This window comes from Ochotona princeps, chromosome 11 (genome assembly GCF_030435755.1).
Source record: "Ochotona princeps isolate mOchPri1 chromosome 11, mOchPri1.hap1, whole genome shotgun sequence".
In the NCBI taxonomy this organism is placed as follows: domain Eukaryota; kingdom Metazoa; phylum Chordata; class Mammalia; order Lagomorpha; family Ochotonidae; genus Ochotona; species Ochotona princeps.
The window spans coordinates 48,063,421-48,080,689 of record NC_080842.1 but is presented as its reverse complement, the minus strand read 5'-3'; the positions used below and the strand labels follow the sequence as shown (position 1 = coordinate 48,080,689).

At 40.6% G+C, this 17,269-nt stretch overlaps 1 protein-coding gene across 5 annotated transcripts in view; it reads left to right on the top strand.

Moving 5' to 3' along the window:
* Window positions 1–17,269, top strand: part of LIMCH1 (LIM and calponin homology domains 1) — a 312,362-nt gene that overhangs the window by 120,785 nt on the left and 174,308 nt on the right. For all 5 annotated transcript variants that reach the window (XM_058670166.1, XM_058670159.1, XM_058670162.1 and 2 more), the window contains exon 2: window positions 10,532–10,602. In XM_058670166.1, the coding sequence (XP_058526149.1) occupies window positions 10,532–10,602 (71 nt within the window). The remainder of the gene's footprint in view (window positions 1–10,531; window positions 10,603–17,269) is intronic.

Genomic DNA, 17,269 nt, shown 5'->3' with positions numbered 1-17,269 from the left:
AAGCAGTGGAGGATGGCCCAAGTCCTTTGGACCCTGCCCCTCACGTCAAAGACCTTGAAGAAGCTCCTGTTTGTGGCTTAGGGTTGGCTCATCTGTAACCATTGCTGTCATCTGGGGAGTGAACCAGTGGATGGAAGATCTCTCTGTCTCTCCTTCTCTTTCTAATAAAAATAAATAAATCTGTTTTAAAAAGAAAAACTCCTGATGCTCCCAACAGGGAGATGGAGGGAACTGTGACTGGTTGAGATGGAGGCAGTGCCTATGAATGGGAATCAAAGGGGTCCAGAACCTTGATAGAGGAACCCTGCATAGGAAAGAGATAGGGCATTTCTCCCTTTTGAGGTGGCAGGAAAAGGTGGAAAGATAATGTAGAGAGAGTTTGTTGAGGGATGTATGCACATTCTAAAGGAGCGTCTGGCTAAATGGCTTCCATTTCACTGTGATTCCAACAGTGAGGTCATTGGTTATATATATACGCAGGGGTGAGAGAGGCCATGAAGATAGATGAGTAATTGGAAGCCATAAACTCCATGTCATTCTGGGACAGTCTTTTGGGAGAGGAGGTTATTCAGAAATGGTAAAATCAGTTGCCAAAGAAACCCTTGTCTCTACTTTCATCTGAGATGTCTCTGTTGTTCCAGGTTCAAGTACAATCCCCCGTCTTGACACGTAAGGTGCTTCACCGACTGGGCTGTGATTACTATGGTACCTCACTTTTTACTACTCTCCCCTTCTGCATTTTTCACCTTATTCAAAGGCGGCTTTGGTCAGCTCTTTCAATCTGCCCGGAGTTCCCTGTCTTGTCTCTTTCCTTTGGGGAATCCCTTCTCAGACTTCAGGACCACCTCCAGTGTCAGGGCCTCAAAGGCCTTCCTGATGTCCTTAGGCAGAGAGAGCCCATCCTACAGCTCTCCCATAGAATTTTGCCTGGATACTGCACAGGATTGTGCTTACGAGTGGGAGATTAAGTCCAGATTCATGTTTGCTAACCCTGTACCCTTGGCCATGTTATTTACCAGGTTTAATTGACTTTTACATGGAAATGATAGCCAAACACAAAAAAAGTTGTCAAGAAAAGAAAAGAAAGTGGTACATGGCAAGCATTTAGAACAGGCACGTGCTGTGGGAATGTGAGCTCTTAGGCAACTGCTTTAGCCGTGCAGTCTGTGTTGGTCACTTTCTGCTTGCTCTTCTTCTAGATCCTATTTCTCATCCAGCAACTTCCTGAATTGTAACATCTTCTCTTTCCCTGTGGATTGTGGTTCCACTGGGTAAGGGTACAGATATTGTTATTTTTGGTCTTACTCATGCCTTTCACCCTTTCTGGCATGATTTGGGTGTTTAGTAAATGATCGCTTGATTGTGAAGTTTGGCTCTGAGGAGTTGATTCCTCATTGTTTACAAAGCAGCTCCATAGAACAATGACTTGATTTTTCTAGCAACTCTACAAAAGATTTATTTTTCAGAAAATGTGAAAAATGGCAGTTCTCGGGGCCTGGCAGCGTGGCCTAGCGGCTTAAGTCCTTGCCCTGAACGCCCCGGGATCCCATATGGGCTCAGGTTCTAATCCCAGCAGCTCCGTTTCCCATCCAGCTCCCTGCTTGTGGCCTGGGAAGGCAGTTGAGGACGGCCCAAAGCTTTGGGACCCTGCACCTGTGTGGGAGACCTGGAAGAAGTGCCTGGCTCCTGGCTTCGGATCGGCGCAGCACTGGCCGTTGCGCTCACTTGGGGAGTAAATCATCGGATGGAAGATCTTCCTCTCTGTCTCTCCTCTTCTATGTATATCTGACTTTGTAATAAAAATGAATAAATTAAAAAAAAAAAGAAAATGGCAGTATTAATCTGCTTTCTTTTTATTATTTAGACACTGAGATGCCCTTGTTAATGAAGTCAAACATGATCAGGAAAGCAGTAAGCATCATGAGCTGCATTTTAATGAGCTGAGATATCAAGGTGTGACTTTTTTCATTAGCAGTTTATAGGCAGAAATCACAACCTTCTGGAAAACATACTTATTTATCTACAATTTGGAAAATGTTCCTGGCTTTGAAAAGCCAAAATATAAAAAAAAAATCACATTTTGTTGCAATTGCTCAAATACAGAGACCAATATTTTGTTAGCCAGAAAAATCTTCACCTAAAATCATTTGTCTTATGTGATTTTAACATTTATCCACACTCTTTCTCTCTCTTTTTCTTTTCTTTTTTCTCTTCCTTTCTTCCTTCCTTCCTTTCTCTCTCTCTCTCTCTCTCTTTTTCTCTCTCTCTCTTTGATTTATTTATTCATGACAGCCAGAGCTGGGCTGCTCCAAAACTGGGAGCCGTCTGGGTCTCCCAGGACTGTGCAGTGGCCCAAGGACTTGGGCCATTCTCTAATGCTTTTCCAGACCATAAACAGGGAGCTGGATGGGAAATGGAGCAGCCAAACTTGAACCAATGCCCAAAAGTGATGCTAACACTACAGAGGATTAGTCTACTATGCCACTGTGCCGGCCCCTTCCTGTAGTCCTCCTCCTCCTTTCTTCTTCCTCTTCCTTTTTTTCTTACTCTTCCTCCTTCTCTTTTTGCTCTCCTCCTCCTCCTTCACCTTCCTCTTCTTCTTTGTCTTTTTTCTTTCAAGATTTATTTTTTATTAGAAAGACAGATGTACAGAGAGAAGGTGATACAGAGAGAAAGATGTGTCCTTTGGTTCGCTGCCCAAGTGGCCATAGTGGCTGGAGCTAAACCAGTCCGAAGTCAGAAGCCAGGAGCCAGGAATCTCCTCCGGGTCTCCCACGCAGGTGCAGGGTCCCAAGGCTTTGAGCCATCCTCCACTGCCTTCCCACGCTGTAAGGAGGGAGCAGCAGGAAGTGGAGCAGCAGGAAGTGGACTGGTGCCTGTATGGGATCTTGGCGCATGCAAGGCGAGGATGCAGCCACTAGGCCGTCACACAGGGACCTAGTTTTTCTTCTGTAGAGCTGCAGTTTGTCAGTGGACTGCAGTTTATCTCCTGGATTGCCTTAAAAAAAAAAAAAAACAGCAGAAAGTGCAGGAAAATATTTCTGAAATTCCACTTATATAAATGGTAGTGATAAGGCTGGGAAATTGAACCTTTCTTGGCAGCCTGTGGATTTTCCTGGCCATTAAGTAACAACAGAGGTGACAAAGTAATTAGCAGAATGTAGCATTGTGATATACAATGTATTACAAACATGCTATCCTGAAGTTGTGTGATTTTTTTTATTAGGCTGTTTTCTTTTTAAGAAAAGTTATTCATATTTCTGTGTGGTTTTCTTTATTAGGCTATTTTTTTCTTTGCCCGAAAGTTGTTTGTGTTTACAGCCATGCCATGGTAACAGCCAAACTCGGGAACATAATTACCTTTTAGATCTATGCAAAGGAAATCAGATACAGATGAGCTTCCTCAGTAATTACTTGCATAAAATAGTGTGATGACACATCACAGTGTCCCCTTGCTTCTGCTTTTGGCGTAATAGCTAAAGGAGATGAAAGCTTTTCTACTCTTTCAAAATCATTAATGTTGTAGTACATTGTACATTCATTGACAATTTTAGTCTGTAGTTCCTTCCAAAAATACTTTGATTAATACTTAAAATGAATTAATCCTAAACTCTAAAGCAGGAAAAATCTGATACTGGACTTTCCTGAAAGATACATAGGACATGCTTTGTGACATAATTGCTACCACAACTCAATGTAAGGTCCTCCTGGAGTGGAGATTGGTACAAGCAATGTCTAGCCGCTTGTTCCTATACATTCCTATTATATTTTTGTTTACTTGTTTGTTTATATTTTCAACATTTATAGGGAATGACAAGAACTATGCCTTCTACTGGTTGTGAGATAAAAGGCTTGTGAAAGCTATTTAATAAGATGGTAGAGGTATGCTCTAATTTTACAGGATTATCCTAGCTTGCTGGATTGAGACAGATAAAAAGGAGCAAGGGTAGAATCAATGAAGTGAGTTAAGGGATTCTCACACTATGTAGGAGTAAGATGACAGTGACTTGGAGTGAAGTGGTGGAGTAGAGGCAGTGAGAAAGGCTTTGTTCCAAAGGGAGCAGCAGCAGGATTTGTGGGTGATTGCAATGAAATGTTCAGCCTAGGAGTCTAACATAACTGAAGATTTGAGACTTGAAGGGATTGCTGAAATTCATTGATCAGATGGATGAGGACCAGCAGGGTGAGCAAACAGGACTGGGGGCAGGATAAGTTGCTCATGACATTCATGTTGTCCTTCTCTGTTGGCCTTTGAATGCTTCTGAAGCTGGATTGTCTCTCCACCCACTCCATATTCCAGATCCCACTCATTAAGAGCTCTCCTCAACACTCTCCTGGCTTTGTGTCTTTGTGGTGGGATCATAAGTTGATGGCTTTCCCTGTGCCTAGTGGGAGAGTCCTTTTTGGGTAGGGACCCAGGTCGGATAGTTAGAGAAGGTTTGGCAGTCACTTTTCACTTTCCTGCAAATGGGCTGTTGGGAATGGTGGAATTTTGGCAGCTATTTTCCTGTTAATAGCAATGACTTGTGCCATCAAGAAGGGAACTGTAATTAGCAGTCTTTATAGTTAGACTATACAGTGAGTGATGTTGTAAACACATCATAAAGATGTACTGAGGGAGTTGTTGCAACAGGTCACTCCAAATCCCGATTCCAGCAGAAGGCCCTCCCTTTAGGCTTTCTGTACTGCTGGCCCTGCTTAGGTCAGGGCTTCATATACATCCACTGTGCCTGTTAATTGTGTGGGGATCATTTTTGAAACACTGGTCAGGCTTACTAAGTGTTGGAGGGCTGAGCCTGCGTTTCTAGCAATTCTAATGGGGAAGATTCTACAGCTACAGGTCTCAGGACCGGCCTGTCAGAGGCAGGTACTCCTGGTTGAATTTTTGTGGTCTATCAGCTGTTGATTCTCCCAGCAAAGATCCAGATGCCCTACTGGGCTTTGAGGAGTGAATGGCATTGACCAGTGGGCAGCAGAGTAAAGGTCATGCTAGGACCTAATGGCACAGGAAGCAGGGACAGAAGAGGAGGAACTGAGATGGAACTAAAGCACCCTCCTCCAAACACATGGTGTTAAGTCTTCCTTTAGAGCTGGGCTTCTAAGAAGTTAATTCTGGCCAGATAGCATCTTGGAGGACATTGATTAGCAGGTTGACTTATTCATCATAGGAAAGATAACTGTAAACAGTGCATGAACAATTGAGGTTGTATTTGGGCCACCAATATTTTCTTATAATCTTTGTTTACATTTTATTATTATCATTTTATGATACAGTTCCATAGGCTCCGGGCATTTCCCTTATCCCCTCCCCAATTCCCTTTCCCCCACCTCGTTCCTCTATGTCATTACTAAAATATAGTTCTTCATACACAGTCATATGGCCATCGTTGCGGGCATGGACTATGGCAGAGAGTCCAGCATCCTATTGTCAAGATATAGTGAACAGTTTCATTGTAAGTCCATCTTTGTCTGGAAGTAGAAATGCATACTACATTGTATCTTCACATCTGGATGTTAGTCTCCATTTCACAGCTACTGTACATCCCCTTAAATGTAATGTCACAATACAAAATCAATAATAGAAAGAAAAATAGAAATTTACAATGTCTTGAAGTTAAATGACATGTTACTAGATATGACAGTCTCCTTTACACAGCTACTATATATCCCCTTAAATGAAAAGCCACAAAACAAAATCAGTATCAGGGAGAAAAAAGAAATTAACAACACCATGAAGTTAAATAACATGCTACTCAATGACTATCATGTAGCTGAAGAAATGAAAATCAAGAACCTTCTTGAAGAAAATGATGCTACTGTATGATCTACAAGTCATTGAAGAATTTAATCAGAAGAAAGTAAAGTTTTGAAGAGATGAAACTAACAGAAAATAACAAAACCCATGCGATATAGTTTCCGCTGATTTTTGTTGGTGAAGTGTGTCTCTTCTAGACAATAAATAGATGGATTTTGTTTTTTAATCCAGTCTACTAATCTTAATGTTTATTTAGGTTTTTTCCCCTTCATGTTTAGAGTTTAGATAGCTGCTTTGCTCACAAGTCTGTGAGCTTGCTATGTACAGTGGCCATATCTCATCCACACTTGTGTCTCTTGATATTGTTCCTCATCATTGCCCAACATGTGGAGAGAGACCTGGGACATCTTAGGCCTGGGACACGTAATTGCGACTGTGCTGTCTTGGGTCCTCAGTGTTGGCTCTGCTTTTGTTAGACTGGAACGTGATGCTTTTAACAAAAATGTAAAGATCGGGGGAAATGTTTTCTGTCTCTTCTAATCACTTCTTGGTGAAAGGAGGTTAGCATCATAGAGAGTGTGAGTGATGCTGGCAGAGGATGAATCGTTATGACAGATGGCAGATCAAGGACAGAAACATTACTGACAGATTTTGGGAAGAAAATGCAACAGTTTAAAGTCTGTGCTTGAAAGATTAGTTTTTAAAAAGCCATTGTTCTTAATTTTTTGTATTGGGGAGAAAGTGATAAATTTGCAAATGAGTAAGAATGAATTTTGGAAAAATGTCTTTTTATGTATTTGAAAGGCAGAGAGTGGGATGAAGGGAGGGAGGAAATGAGGGAAAAAGTAAGGGGGGTGGAGAGAGAGAGAGAGAGAGAGAGAAAATCTCTCCCCTTCACTCCTTTACTCCCCACTTGCCTGTAACAGCCTGGACTGGGCAAAACAAAGCTGGGACCCTGGTACTCAAGCTGTGTTTACTTGTGCATGGCACGGACCCATCCACTTGAGCTATCTCCTGGGTCTCCTAGGAAATGCATTGTCAGGAAGCTGGGATTAGATTTGAGATAGAACTCAAGACAGACGTTTTGATACGGTGTGAGAGTATCCCAAGTGACATCCTAACTCTGCAAAATTCTGCCAAATAAATGATTATATGACAGTTTGTTTCCTGGCATTCCCACAAATAAAAATGAGAGATAATAGCAAAATACTTTTTTATGCCTTATATTACATCGGCTAATAACTTTCCTTTTTAATTAGTATGCAAATGAGGTTGTTTAATAATACAACGTGAACTTGGTTTGGAGGAACTCAGACCATTTGGTTTCCTTAGCCTGCTCTTACACCAACTTTTCTTATTAAAAACAAACCAAAAATCTTAGTTAGTTTTTCTTTGATTAGAGTATTACATATTAATTATGGGAAGTTTAGAAAATGTGGAAAAAGTTGAAAATAAATATAAAAAATCATGCTCAATTTTAATTTCATTTTTTGACCAATGGGCTATTTAGAATTATGTTACTTAGCTTAAAAATATTCAGGGATTTTCTAGAAATATTCCTGTTGCTCATTTAGGTTTTAATTTCATTTTGACTAGGGAGCATAGTCTTTAAAACATATTTATTTACTTTTATTAGAAAGTCAGATATACAGAGAGAGGAGGAGAAACAGAATGGAAGATCCTCTGTCTGCTGATCCAATCCTCCAAGTCGTGCAATGGCCAGAGCTGAGCCAATCTGAAGCCAGGAACCAGTGGCTTCTTCTGGATCTCCCACGTGGGTGCAAGGGTCCCTAGGCTTTGGGCCATCCTTGACTGCTTTCCCAGGCCACAAGCAGGGTGCTGGATGGGAAGTGGAGCCTCTGGGATTAGAACCGGCACCCATATGTGATCCCGCACATGCAAGCCAAGGACTTTAGCCACTGGACTACCACTCTGGGCCCCAGGTAGCATACTTTTAAAAATATTTACTTATTTATCTGTTCATCTGTTTTAAAGAGAAGGAAAGGATGAGAGAGGGACAGAGAATCAAAGATAAAGATATTCCATGTGTTGATTCACTCTAAAAATGCTGGCAATAACCACTGCTGGGCCAGACCAAAGCAAGGAGTTTGGAACTCCATCTTAGTCTTCCACATGAGAAGCAAGAATCGCACAGAGACCCATCACCACTAGTTTCCCAGGTGCATTAGCAGGAAGTTGTTTCGCATTCCATTTGGGATATGAATATCCCAGGTGGCACCTTGACCCATTGCACCTCGACATCTGACCATCAGATAACAGACTTTTTTTTTAATGGTACAGTTCCATAGGCTCCTGAATGTTCCTTCTCCCCTTCCTAGATCCTCTCCCCCCACTGATTTTCCCCATATTACTACAGTAACATAGTTCTTCACAAACAGTCCTAAGTCCATCATTCTGCTATTTAAATGTATCCTGACATTGTAGGTATGGACAATAGCAGGGAGTCCGGCATCCTATTGTCAAGATGCGTCTAGTAGTTTCATTGGGAGTCCATCTTTGATTTGAAAGTACAAGTGCATACTGCATTGTAACATCACATCTGGAAATGATAGTCCCTATTACACAGTTACTATACATCCTGTTAAATGAAAAGCCATAAAACAAAATCAAGAACAGAAAAAATGGTAAATTTACAACAACATGAAGTTGAATAACATGCTACTGAATGATCAGATAACATAGTTCATATGAAAGCTGTTAGGTTTACTTGTTTTCTGTCACAGAATCTGGTGTATCTTGTTAAGTGTTCATTGTGAACTTATGAAAAAAAGTGTACAAATTTTTGTTGCAGGATAAAATGTTCTGGGAATATAAATTAAGGCAGTTTCATCAATAGTGTTGTCTAGGTCTTCTATATCCTTGTTGATTTTGTACTGACATGTTGTATCAAGTGTTGAAGAGAGAGATTTAGACTTTTTTCTAAAGATTTATTTATTTTTATTGTAAAGGCAGATATTCAGAAAGAAGGAGAGACAGGAAGATCCTCTGTCCATTGATTCACCTCCCAAGTGGCTACAATGGCTGGAGCTGAGTCGATCCGAAGCCAGGAGCCCAGAGCCTCTCTTGGGTCTCCCATGTGGGTACAGGGTTACAAGGTTTTGGGCCATCCTCCAATTCTTTATCAGGCCACAGGCAAGGAGCTCGATGGGAAGCGGGACCGCTGAGACATGAACTAGTGCCCATATGTGATCCTAGCATGTGCAAGGCAAGGACTTTAGTTACTAGGCTACCGTGCTGGGCCCGAGATTTAGACTTTTGACTCTGTGTATTGTTTTGTTTCTCTTTGCATTTCTGATGGTTTTGGCTTGTGTATTTTGAGGCTTTTTAAAATTAGATGCATTAATGTTTAGGATTATTATGTCTTTCTGATTAGTAAATGTCGTTATAATCGTGAAGCGACTGTTTTCTCTTATTGTTCATGTTCTGAAAGATTCTTTGTCAGGTATATTTATAGCCACTTCAGCTTTCTTGTGATTATTGTTAGTCTACTGTGTATTGTATTCCATTGTTGCTTTTTACTCAATTGTACCTTTATATGTAGAGTGCGTTTTTGGAGACATCACATAGCTGGCTCATGCTTCCTCTTCTACTCTTCTACTCTCACAATCTCTGTCTTTTAATTAGGGAAGTTTGGTTTGTCTTGCTCCATTTATTCTTCCCTTTTCCTTTTTTCCTTTTTAAAATCGTTATGGTTTTATTTCCTTCTCTGGCTTAATAATTATAATTTTATTTTTGCTGTATTTGTGTTTGCAATTGGGTTGCAGTATTGTAGGGACACTGTATATACTTTCTGAGCAAACAAATGAGTGAAACGTCTGGTGGTCAGTCTGGAGGTTGCTGAGAGCCAGGGGCACTGAGAAGAGCCAGCAGTGCTGTGCTGTCGGATAGGTAGTCTTTCCTTGTATTTTATTTATTTTTTCCTGTTTTACACCCTGTTACTGGTGAATAGTGGCTTTAATATTTGGTCTGGCTATTAGTCTCAGTGTCTATATTCTCTCTTCCGTAAACTTCTTAATGTTGTAGAAAATGGAGATTTTATTCCTCGGTGGTGTTTTTTATGATTTTTTTTAAGTGTGTGTGTGTGTGTGTAGATTGGAGCATCTCAGTCGCGCTGTGTTCTTGACTTATCCTGGTCAAACCTCCAAAAGTAAGAATTCCTTATCACAAAGAACAATTATCGTGAAATATAGTAGATAGGAATAAAAGTTTCAAAGAAATGGTTTAAATTTAACCTCAGCTATTCTAGGCAGTGCTACCTGTGGGACAGACCTTGAGGCCTAAGGGATTGCCCCCATTCCTGGAATGCCACTGGTTTTTTTTTTTCTTTCTTTTTTTCAAGGTTCTTGAGAATTGAACAGACCAGAACAAAAAGTATAGCTCAGGAAAGACATTTGGTCCAGCAGTTGAACCACTGTTGAGATGCCTGCAATTCAGTTGGGAGTGTGGGGTTCAAGTCCTGCTTCTTCTGTGTGTGATCCAGCCTCCTGCTAATGTACACCTTGCAGAGGCCCCAAAGGATGCTCAAGGGCCTGGCTCTCTGTCCCCTGCATGGCAGACCCAGAGGGACCCACCTGCTGGCTCCAGCCTGACTTAGTCCTACATAGAGTGGGCCCTTGAAGCGTGAACTGACAGAGAGAAATTTCTCATGTCCTTTGGTCTTTAAATCCAATGAAAATAAACAAAGTTTTCTGAAAAATTGATTGAATGTCTTTAATGAAAAAGAAAAATTTATGCTTATTCTTCTTTCTTTTCCAGCAAGTGACTGGCAGAAGTTTTGGTGACAAAGATTTTCGGACAGGATTGGAAAATGGAATTCTTCTGTGTGAGTAAGTATGGCCAGTTTTCAGTTGTTTCCTCCCTCTGCCTGCCCCCATCATGAGTACTCTTCAGTTTATCTATGAAATGTTTAGCATTTTATTTTGAATGTAATTCACAGTTGGATCTGAAATTAAAAAAAAAAACACCTGAATAAGAAAGGGAACACAAGTAGGTGAAGGAATCTTTGTGTAACAATTGGGAATGGTGGGGACTGTGGTAGTTCTGCAAATTAGATAAAGAAAGAAGATGTAGCTGCTACATTACTCCAACCAACTTATTATACAGGTAGTTTTAAGGGTACAACCTAATTGTGGTGAAAGTGGCAGCTTTCTTCTCCTTTTTAATCTCAGGAAAAAAAAGTAGTTTTCTTCTGCCAAAGTAACAAGAAAAAACAGGGCTGTCAAGCTTAACAACATCTTGTGAGAAACATCAGGTGCTGTTTCTTTCCAGGCCTACTTCACTTAGGTATTTTGAATATGTTTAATTTGGGTCTTGGAAAACTTCAAATATTGACAATTAGAGTGTTTATGTTTTGAAACTAGGCTCTGTCATAGAATGTTGCTGGCATGACTGAATTAAGGAGCTTTATGTGCAGGGGTTATACATACAGAATAATCTAGTCTTAATACTTACAGTTGGGTAGGTGAAGAATCTACAATTCAAATCAAGATTTCAAAATTTGTATTTAATAGGCTCTATAATTTTCATTTTTAAAAAGACAGATGCATTTATTTGAAAGGCAGAGTTATATATATAGAGAGATATCTTTCACACTCTGCAATTGATCACTTCAGCCCAGTGCCACCACAACTTGAACCAGGCACTCTGACATGACTTGCAGGTATCCTAAATGGCAGCTCAACTCACTGAGCCATAATACTGCTTCCTGCTCTCCCACCCCACACCAACTCTTTAATGTTTCAGCAATCAGGGAGTTCATTGTCAGGTCGTGCTTCCCATGTGTCTGGGTAGGCTTGTTTTTGCCTACTGAACTCTAGGTCCAGGGTGAGCTTGTCTGGAGACAAGGCCCTGGGTCTTGAGGTATTCACACCTGTGTAATCTGTCTCTTAGTGAAAGACAGTGAGTTAGAGGGTGGGTTTCCCACACATTCAAAGTCAGTATCCATTGATGGGTTTTCTATATACACAATAATGAATGGTAGGAGTTTTAGAGTGGAGATGGGGGGTTTTAGGTCTGGACCAGTGTTCAGATATAGATGGTTAGAACTACAATAGATTATGGCCAGGTAATTCTTTCAATTAATGCAGCATTGGGCTCCTAGAAACCCAAGAGTGGAGCTCAAGAAACTGACTCAACATGAACAAGAGGGGCAAATGTTACTGCTGGATAGGTGTAACACCCAAAACAGGAGACTTGCTGTCTGTCTAAGCCCTCTGACTGTGGGTTCTTAGTCCACTGGTGTATTTTGAAGGAGCATGAATTTTGGAGAATGAGGATCAGGGCCCAGATCCTGGTTTTCTTGGTGAGACTGTAGCTGGCCTCCCTGGCCAGAAGTCTGCCAATGTGGGATGAGTGGTCTGGATAGCTGTAGGTGTGGAAAGCCAGCAATATGAGTCCCAGACAGGGGCTAAAATCAGCACCCAGAGAAAGCAGGTGTCGCACTTGCAGGATAGTGAGATTTAAAACCAAGAACTGAATGCAGTGAAGTTAGTAACGCTGTGGGACAAGGATTTCTGACCTTATTTTCATGGCTAGGTTTTCTCTTGAGTTGGGAACCTTGAACTTTCATTAGCTGAGATGAGCAGGTGCATTTTCTGGGACTTTTACCCAGAGGCTACAAGTAGGTACTCAAACAGTAAGAGGACATGCACTGTTTCAGGTGTGGAATTGGTGGCAGAACTAAAAATAGGACATTCAGCTTGGAGGCTTTAAAGAAAATGACAGGTCCTAGAGGGCAGGTTCACTCAGAGTTTCCAGCACCTGACTTTGGAGAGTAGATGAGAATGCCTAAGATCTTACCGCTCTCCAAGAACCAGAGATAATTAAGTGAGCGCTGATGTCAAGGAATGCTAACTCATTCCTGCTATCCGAGGGGCAACATTTAAAAATAGAAGGGGCCAGCATTGTGGCATAGCAAGTAAAGCTGCCGCCTGCAGCAGCAGCATCCCATATGGATGCTGGTTTAAGTTCCAGCTGCTCTATTTCCAATCCAGATCACTGCTAATGGTCTGGGGAAAGCAGTGGAAGATGACCCAAGTGCTTGGGCCCTACCACCCATGTGGGAGACTCAGACAAAACTCTTGGCTCCTGCCTTTGGCCTGGCACACTACTGACTGTTGCAGCCATTTAAAGGGTGAACCAGCAAATGGAAGTGCTTTGTCTTTCTCTGTAACTCTTTTAAAATAAATAAATTTTTTAAAAAGTAGAAGAGTAATTCCCTATAATTACAAATTTTTCAAGTTAACAGTTCAATTATTTGGGTCTTTATAATATGTAGTTCTGTTTTTTCCAAATCACTTGGAGCTTCCTACTTTTGTATTGTTCAAAATGGAAGCCCAAGTGGTATCTTTCTAACAGTATTATAACCCCAGCAGGGAAATATCTGAATAGCCTTCTGGAACTCTTCCTGTTGTTCAGTAAGTTCTCACCCTTTCTGAGTTGAATCTCCTGTAGAAGTTAGTTGCAACTATGTGGAGGTGTCATGCTGTTTGTTCACTCAGAATGTCCAGGTTTGTTTATGAGTCTGTGGGGAAAAAAAATGCTCTCATAGTTCTCCTCAAAGAGAAGAGCACTGTCTGAGTCCAGGGTTTTTTCTATCACCAGCCTAATTCTAAATTTACCTATAACTTGCGCTGTTATTATACCCATTTTACAGAGGAAGCATCTAAGACACACGGTGATAAGTAACTTGGATAAAGTCACATGGATAACAAAGACTTAAATGCAGGAAGTCTAGTATCTTGGAATTGGCTCTCACCCATTGTCTTGTTTCTAGAATTGGGGTTGTCATAGGAGAGAAAATGAAGAGGCTGATGGAGAAGAAGGGAGGGAGGATCAGGAAACCTGGGTTGTGGGGAGAAGGGTGGAGCAGCAGATGGTCTTTGGGTGGTGAGTGAAGAAGGGTCCCTTGGATTGGGCCTTTTAGAAAAAGGTAAACATCCAGTATCCTTAGATGCTAAGCCAGGTTCGTAAGAGGGAGAGCATGAGAAAGCTGAAAGGAAAGAGGCCGTGGTCTGTAGAGGACATAGATACCTCAGGTTTGTTAGAGCTCTCAGGACCACATTGAGAATACTCAGAGTGGGGTGTATGAGTCAAAGAGGACAGAGACAGGGAGAGAATAGACAGGTATCCACAGGTGTCTTAACAGAAACTGAGCAGGGCCATTATCACCCTGGGAGAGCTTTTGCTGCACATGATTTGTCCTGTACAGCCCTTGCGTATAATATTATGCACAACTCTTTCATTTTCAGTACTAGAAAAGTTAAAATAAGTATATAAAATGTAAAGTACATGCATCCCATAGATTTTTATTAGATGTGTTTTGCTATCACTGTCTGTCTCTTCCTCTGGTTGTTTTTTTTTTTTTTTTTTTTTTTTTGCCAAGTGATGAGTTGAAGGTTGGGAAGTTAAATGCTCAGGTGATAAGCCGAAGTGAGACACAGCTACAAGTGCACAACAAGAGTCATGCTGTTAGAAATACCAGTTGAATGTTCCACTGTGTCTGTGAGGACTTATGGTTAAGGGCTGCAGGGAGTCACTCCCTGTGGAAACTGGTCCCAGGATGAAGTCATGGTAAACGTGTACCCCCTGCACCTACACCAGACTGTCCCAAAATAATTCCAGGAAATTCCTCACTTACTTTCTGGGGCTGTAATTTCATTACTTAGATAGCTCTCAGTGGAATATCATCTAAGATTAGGGGTTGGTAAATTTTAGCCTTTGGCCTATTTTTGTACAGGTCTGCTTGCTAAGAATGGTTTTTACATGTTGAGTGGGTTGTAAACAAAACTAAACAAAACAAGAGTCTGTATATAGCCCTCAAAAACTAAAATGTTTACTGTCTAATGCTTTACAGGGAGTCTGGGCCAGACCAAAAGGACTATGGAATTAATTTTAGATGTAAATTGTTTACTCCTATAAAGTTAAATAATTGAGTTTGGACTGTACAAAATGCTATTTGGGCAGAAAATAACTTTTTCCAAAATATTTTTTACAAAAGATTTTTTTAGAAGTTTTTTTTTACTTTTAGTTTTTGAACAATTCCAAATGTGTACAAGTATCCTAAAAATAGTGTAATGAATGAGCTTATACCCTCTAACTTGTATGTATTAACTATTATCATTTTGTCATACTGTCTTTATCTATATCTGCCTTTTCTTTTTCTAACTGTGCCAAAGAAATATGAAGTTATCATGAAAGATACCTCCTAAATGCTGCAGGAAGGATTGTCAAGATATACAGCAATCTCATAACCGCCTTTACTGATATTTAGCAATAACATAGTGATGACTTGTGTAGAGTTCAAGGTTAAAACTTCCCAGTATGCCCAATAATGTCCTTCATACTGATTTTGAAAAATTTAAAAACTTATCATAGATTACAAGTTGCATTTAGCTACTCTGTGTCTTTAGTTTCCTTAAACCCAAAACAATTCACTAGCTTTTTTTTTTTGTCTTTCATGATGTTGTCGTTTTTGAAAATTTCATACTACTTGTTTTGTGGTATGAAATTTTTTCCTAATTGAGTTAGACAGTTGTGAAGAGGAGACTGCATGAGTGATGACTTGTAGGTGTGTATGTGCTGGGTGGTGTAGTTTGACCCATTGTTGGTGACGTCATCACTGATTTTTGGTCAGTGTGGTTGTTCCCAAGATTTATGGATTTTGATTGTGATCTTTCTTCTGTCATCTGTGAAGGATATTCTTAAACTGTCGGCACAATTTGATATCCCCAAATATTTTACCAAATACGTTGGTATCCGTTGGAATTACTTTGTTGAGGCTATTATGACGTTAGTACTTGCCAAATAGTCACTCTCTGATTCTAGTCTATTTGTAAGCTGATATTCCTTGGTCTTCTTTAAAGAAGAGCCTTTTCTTTTTCCTTCTTTGTTTTTTGAGTGTCACTGTTTGAATTTGTAGATTACGTGTATCCAATATGTCATAATCTAGTCACCTGAAGTGTTAAATTTTTTTTTTAGAATGCACGAGGTGATACTAGCCTGCTAGATTGGTAAAATGCCACCATCGGAGACTAGATTTTAAAGCTTCTGCTGTGCTATGAAAAGTCTTCATATGGTTCAAAAAAAGCATAGATTGCATTTTATTGGAACTAAAATAAACATATCTTTTCATTTCACTTTCATGAACATTTTGAGGAACACTTATGTAGGCAGTTAGTTTATGTTTGAACTTTCTTTTCATAATTTCTTCCAATTATTGCTTCATCTCAATTTCCAGTGTTGGTGAGGTCAGATGCCATGCCTTAGCTGGTGCTCAAACTCCTCAGTGTGACAATATTGGACATGTGTCCAGCAGAAAGAGACTATCAGTGAAGACACAGAGTCACAGGGGGCTTTAGAAGGTTCTAAAATGTCCTCAGGGACTTTGGGTAGCGACTCAACACAGGAAAAGCTGTTAATGGCCACTGTGACTTTCCTTAACTCTGGAAAAACTGTAGATGCTCCACGAGCCAGGTATATAAGACTTTTCAATATTTTTAAAGTTTGTATTTTTTTAAGAATTTGGTTCTTTTGACATGGTAGATTTATGTGATTGAGAAAGAAACTGCTAATAGTATCCTATCTTTCATCTGAAACAGTCATTGCTGGAATCTCAAAGTGCATTAACCTCTATCTGCTTTACAATCTCATGTCTTTTTGACTCAAGCTGTATAAAAATCTGTGCCCTGCTCACAAACATAAAGTGGCATCATGTGCTTAGAAAGTCCAGCACGATGGCTCAGGGCTAAATCTTGCCTTGCACACTCCAGGATCCCATATGTGCGCCTGTTCCTGTCCCAGCTGCTCCATTTCCCATCCAGCTCCCTGCTTGTGGCCTGGGAAAGCAGTTGAGGACTTCCAAAAGCCTTGGGACCCTGCACCCATGTGGCAGACCTGGAACAAGCTCCTGACTCCTGGCTTAGGATCAGCTCAATTCTGGCCATTGCAGCTTCTTGGAAAGTGAATCAGCAACAGAAGCTTTTTTCTCTGTCTTTCTAACTCTCTTGTAAATCTGCTTTTCAAATAAAAATAAATGAGTCTTAAGAAAAAAAAGAAAGCTAAAATGCTTCTGCACTTCTGAATGTATCTCGATGTGGGTGACCGAGAGCTGACAGGCCCTGCAGACAGGTGCCCTTCAGGCATGTCCTCTGGAAGGGGCCAGCAGTATCCATGCTTTCTCCTGCTTTCCTCTTGTTATTTTGCTGATGATTCTGTGAAATAATTTCAGATTTTTGGTGGCATCACTACAGACTTCCTGTTTTCTGTTTCCAAGGTGTCCACATGAGAGTATTTGGAAATCTCCTCCTGGTGGGGCGACACAATGACTGACTCACCAAAAGTGAAGGGAACAAGTCATTCCTTTGTCCAGTACTTGGAGTCTTTGGTGACATTCTTAGTTTAGAATCAGGGGAAAGAATTTGAAATTTAAAAAAAATGCTTTAATTCCCCCAAACTTGATCCATGATTCTTTTTGTGCTTTCCTCTGTTCATGCA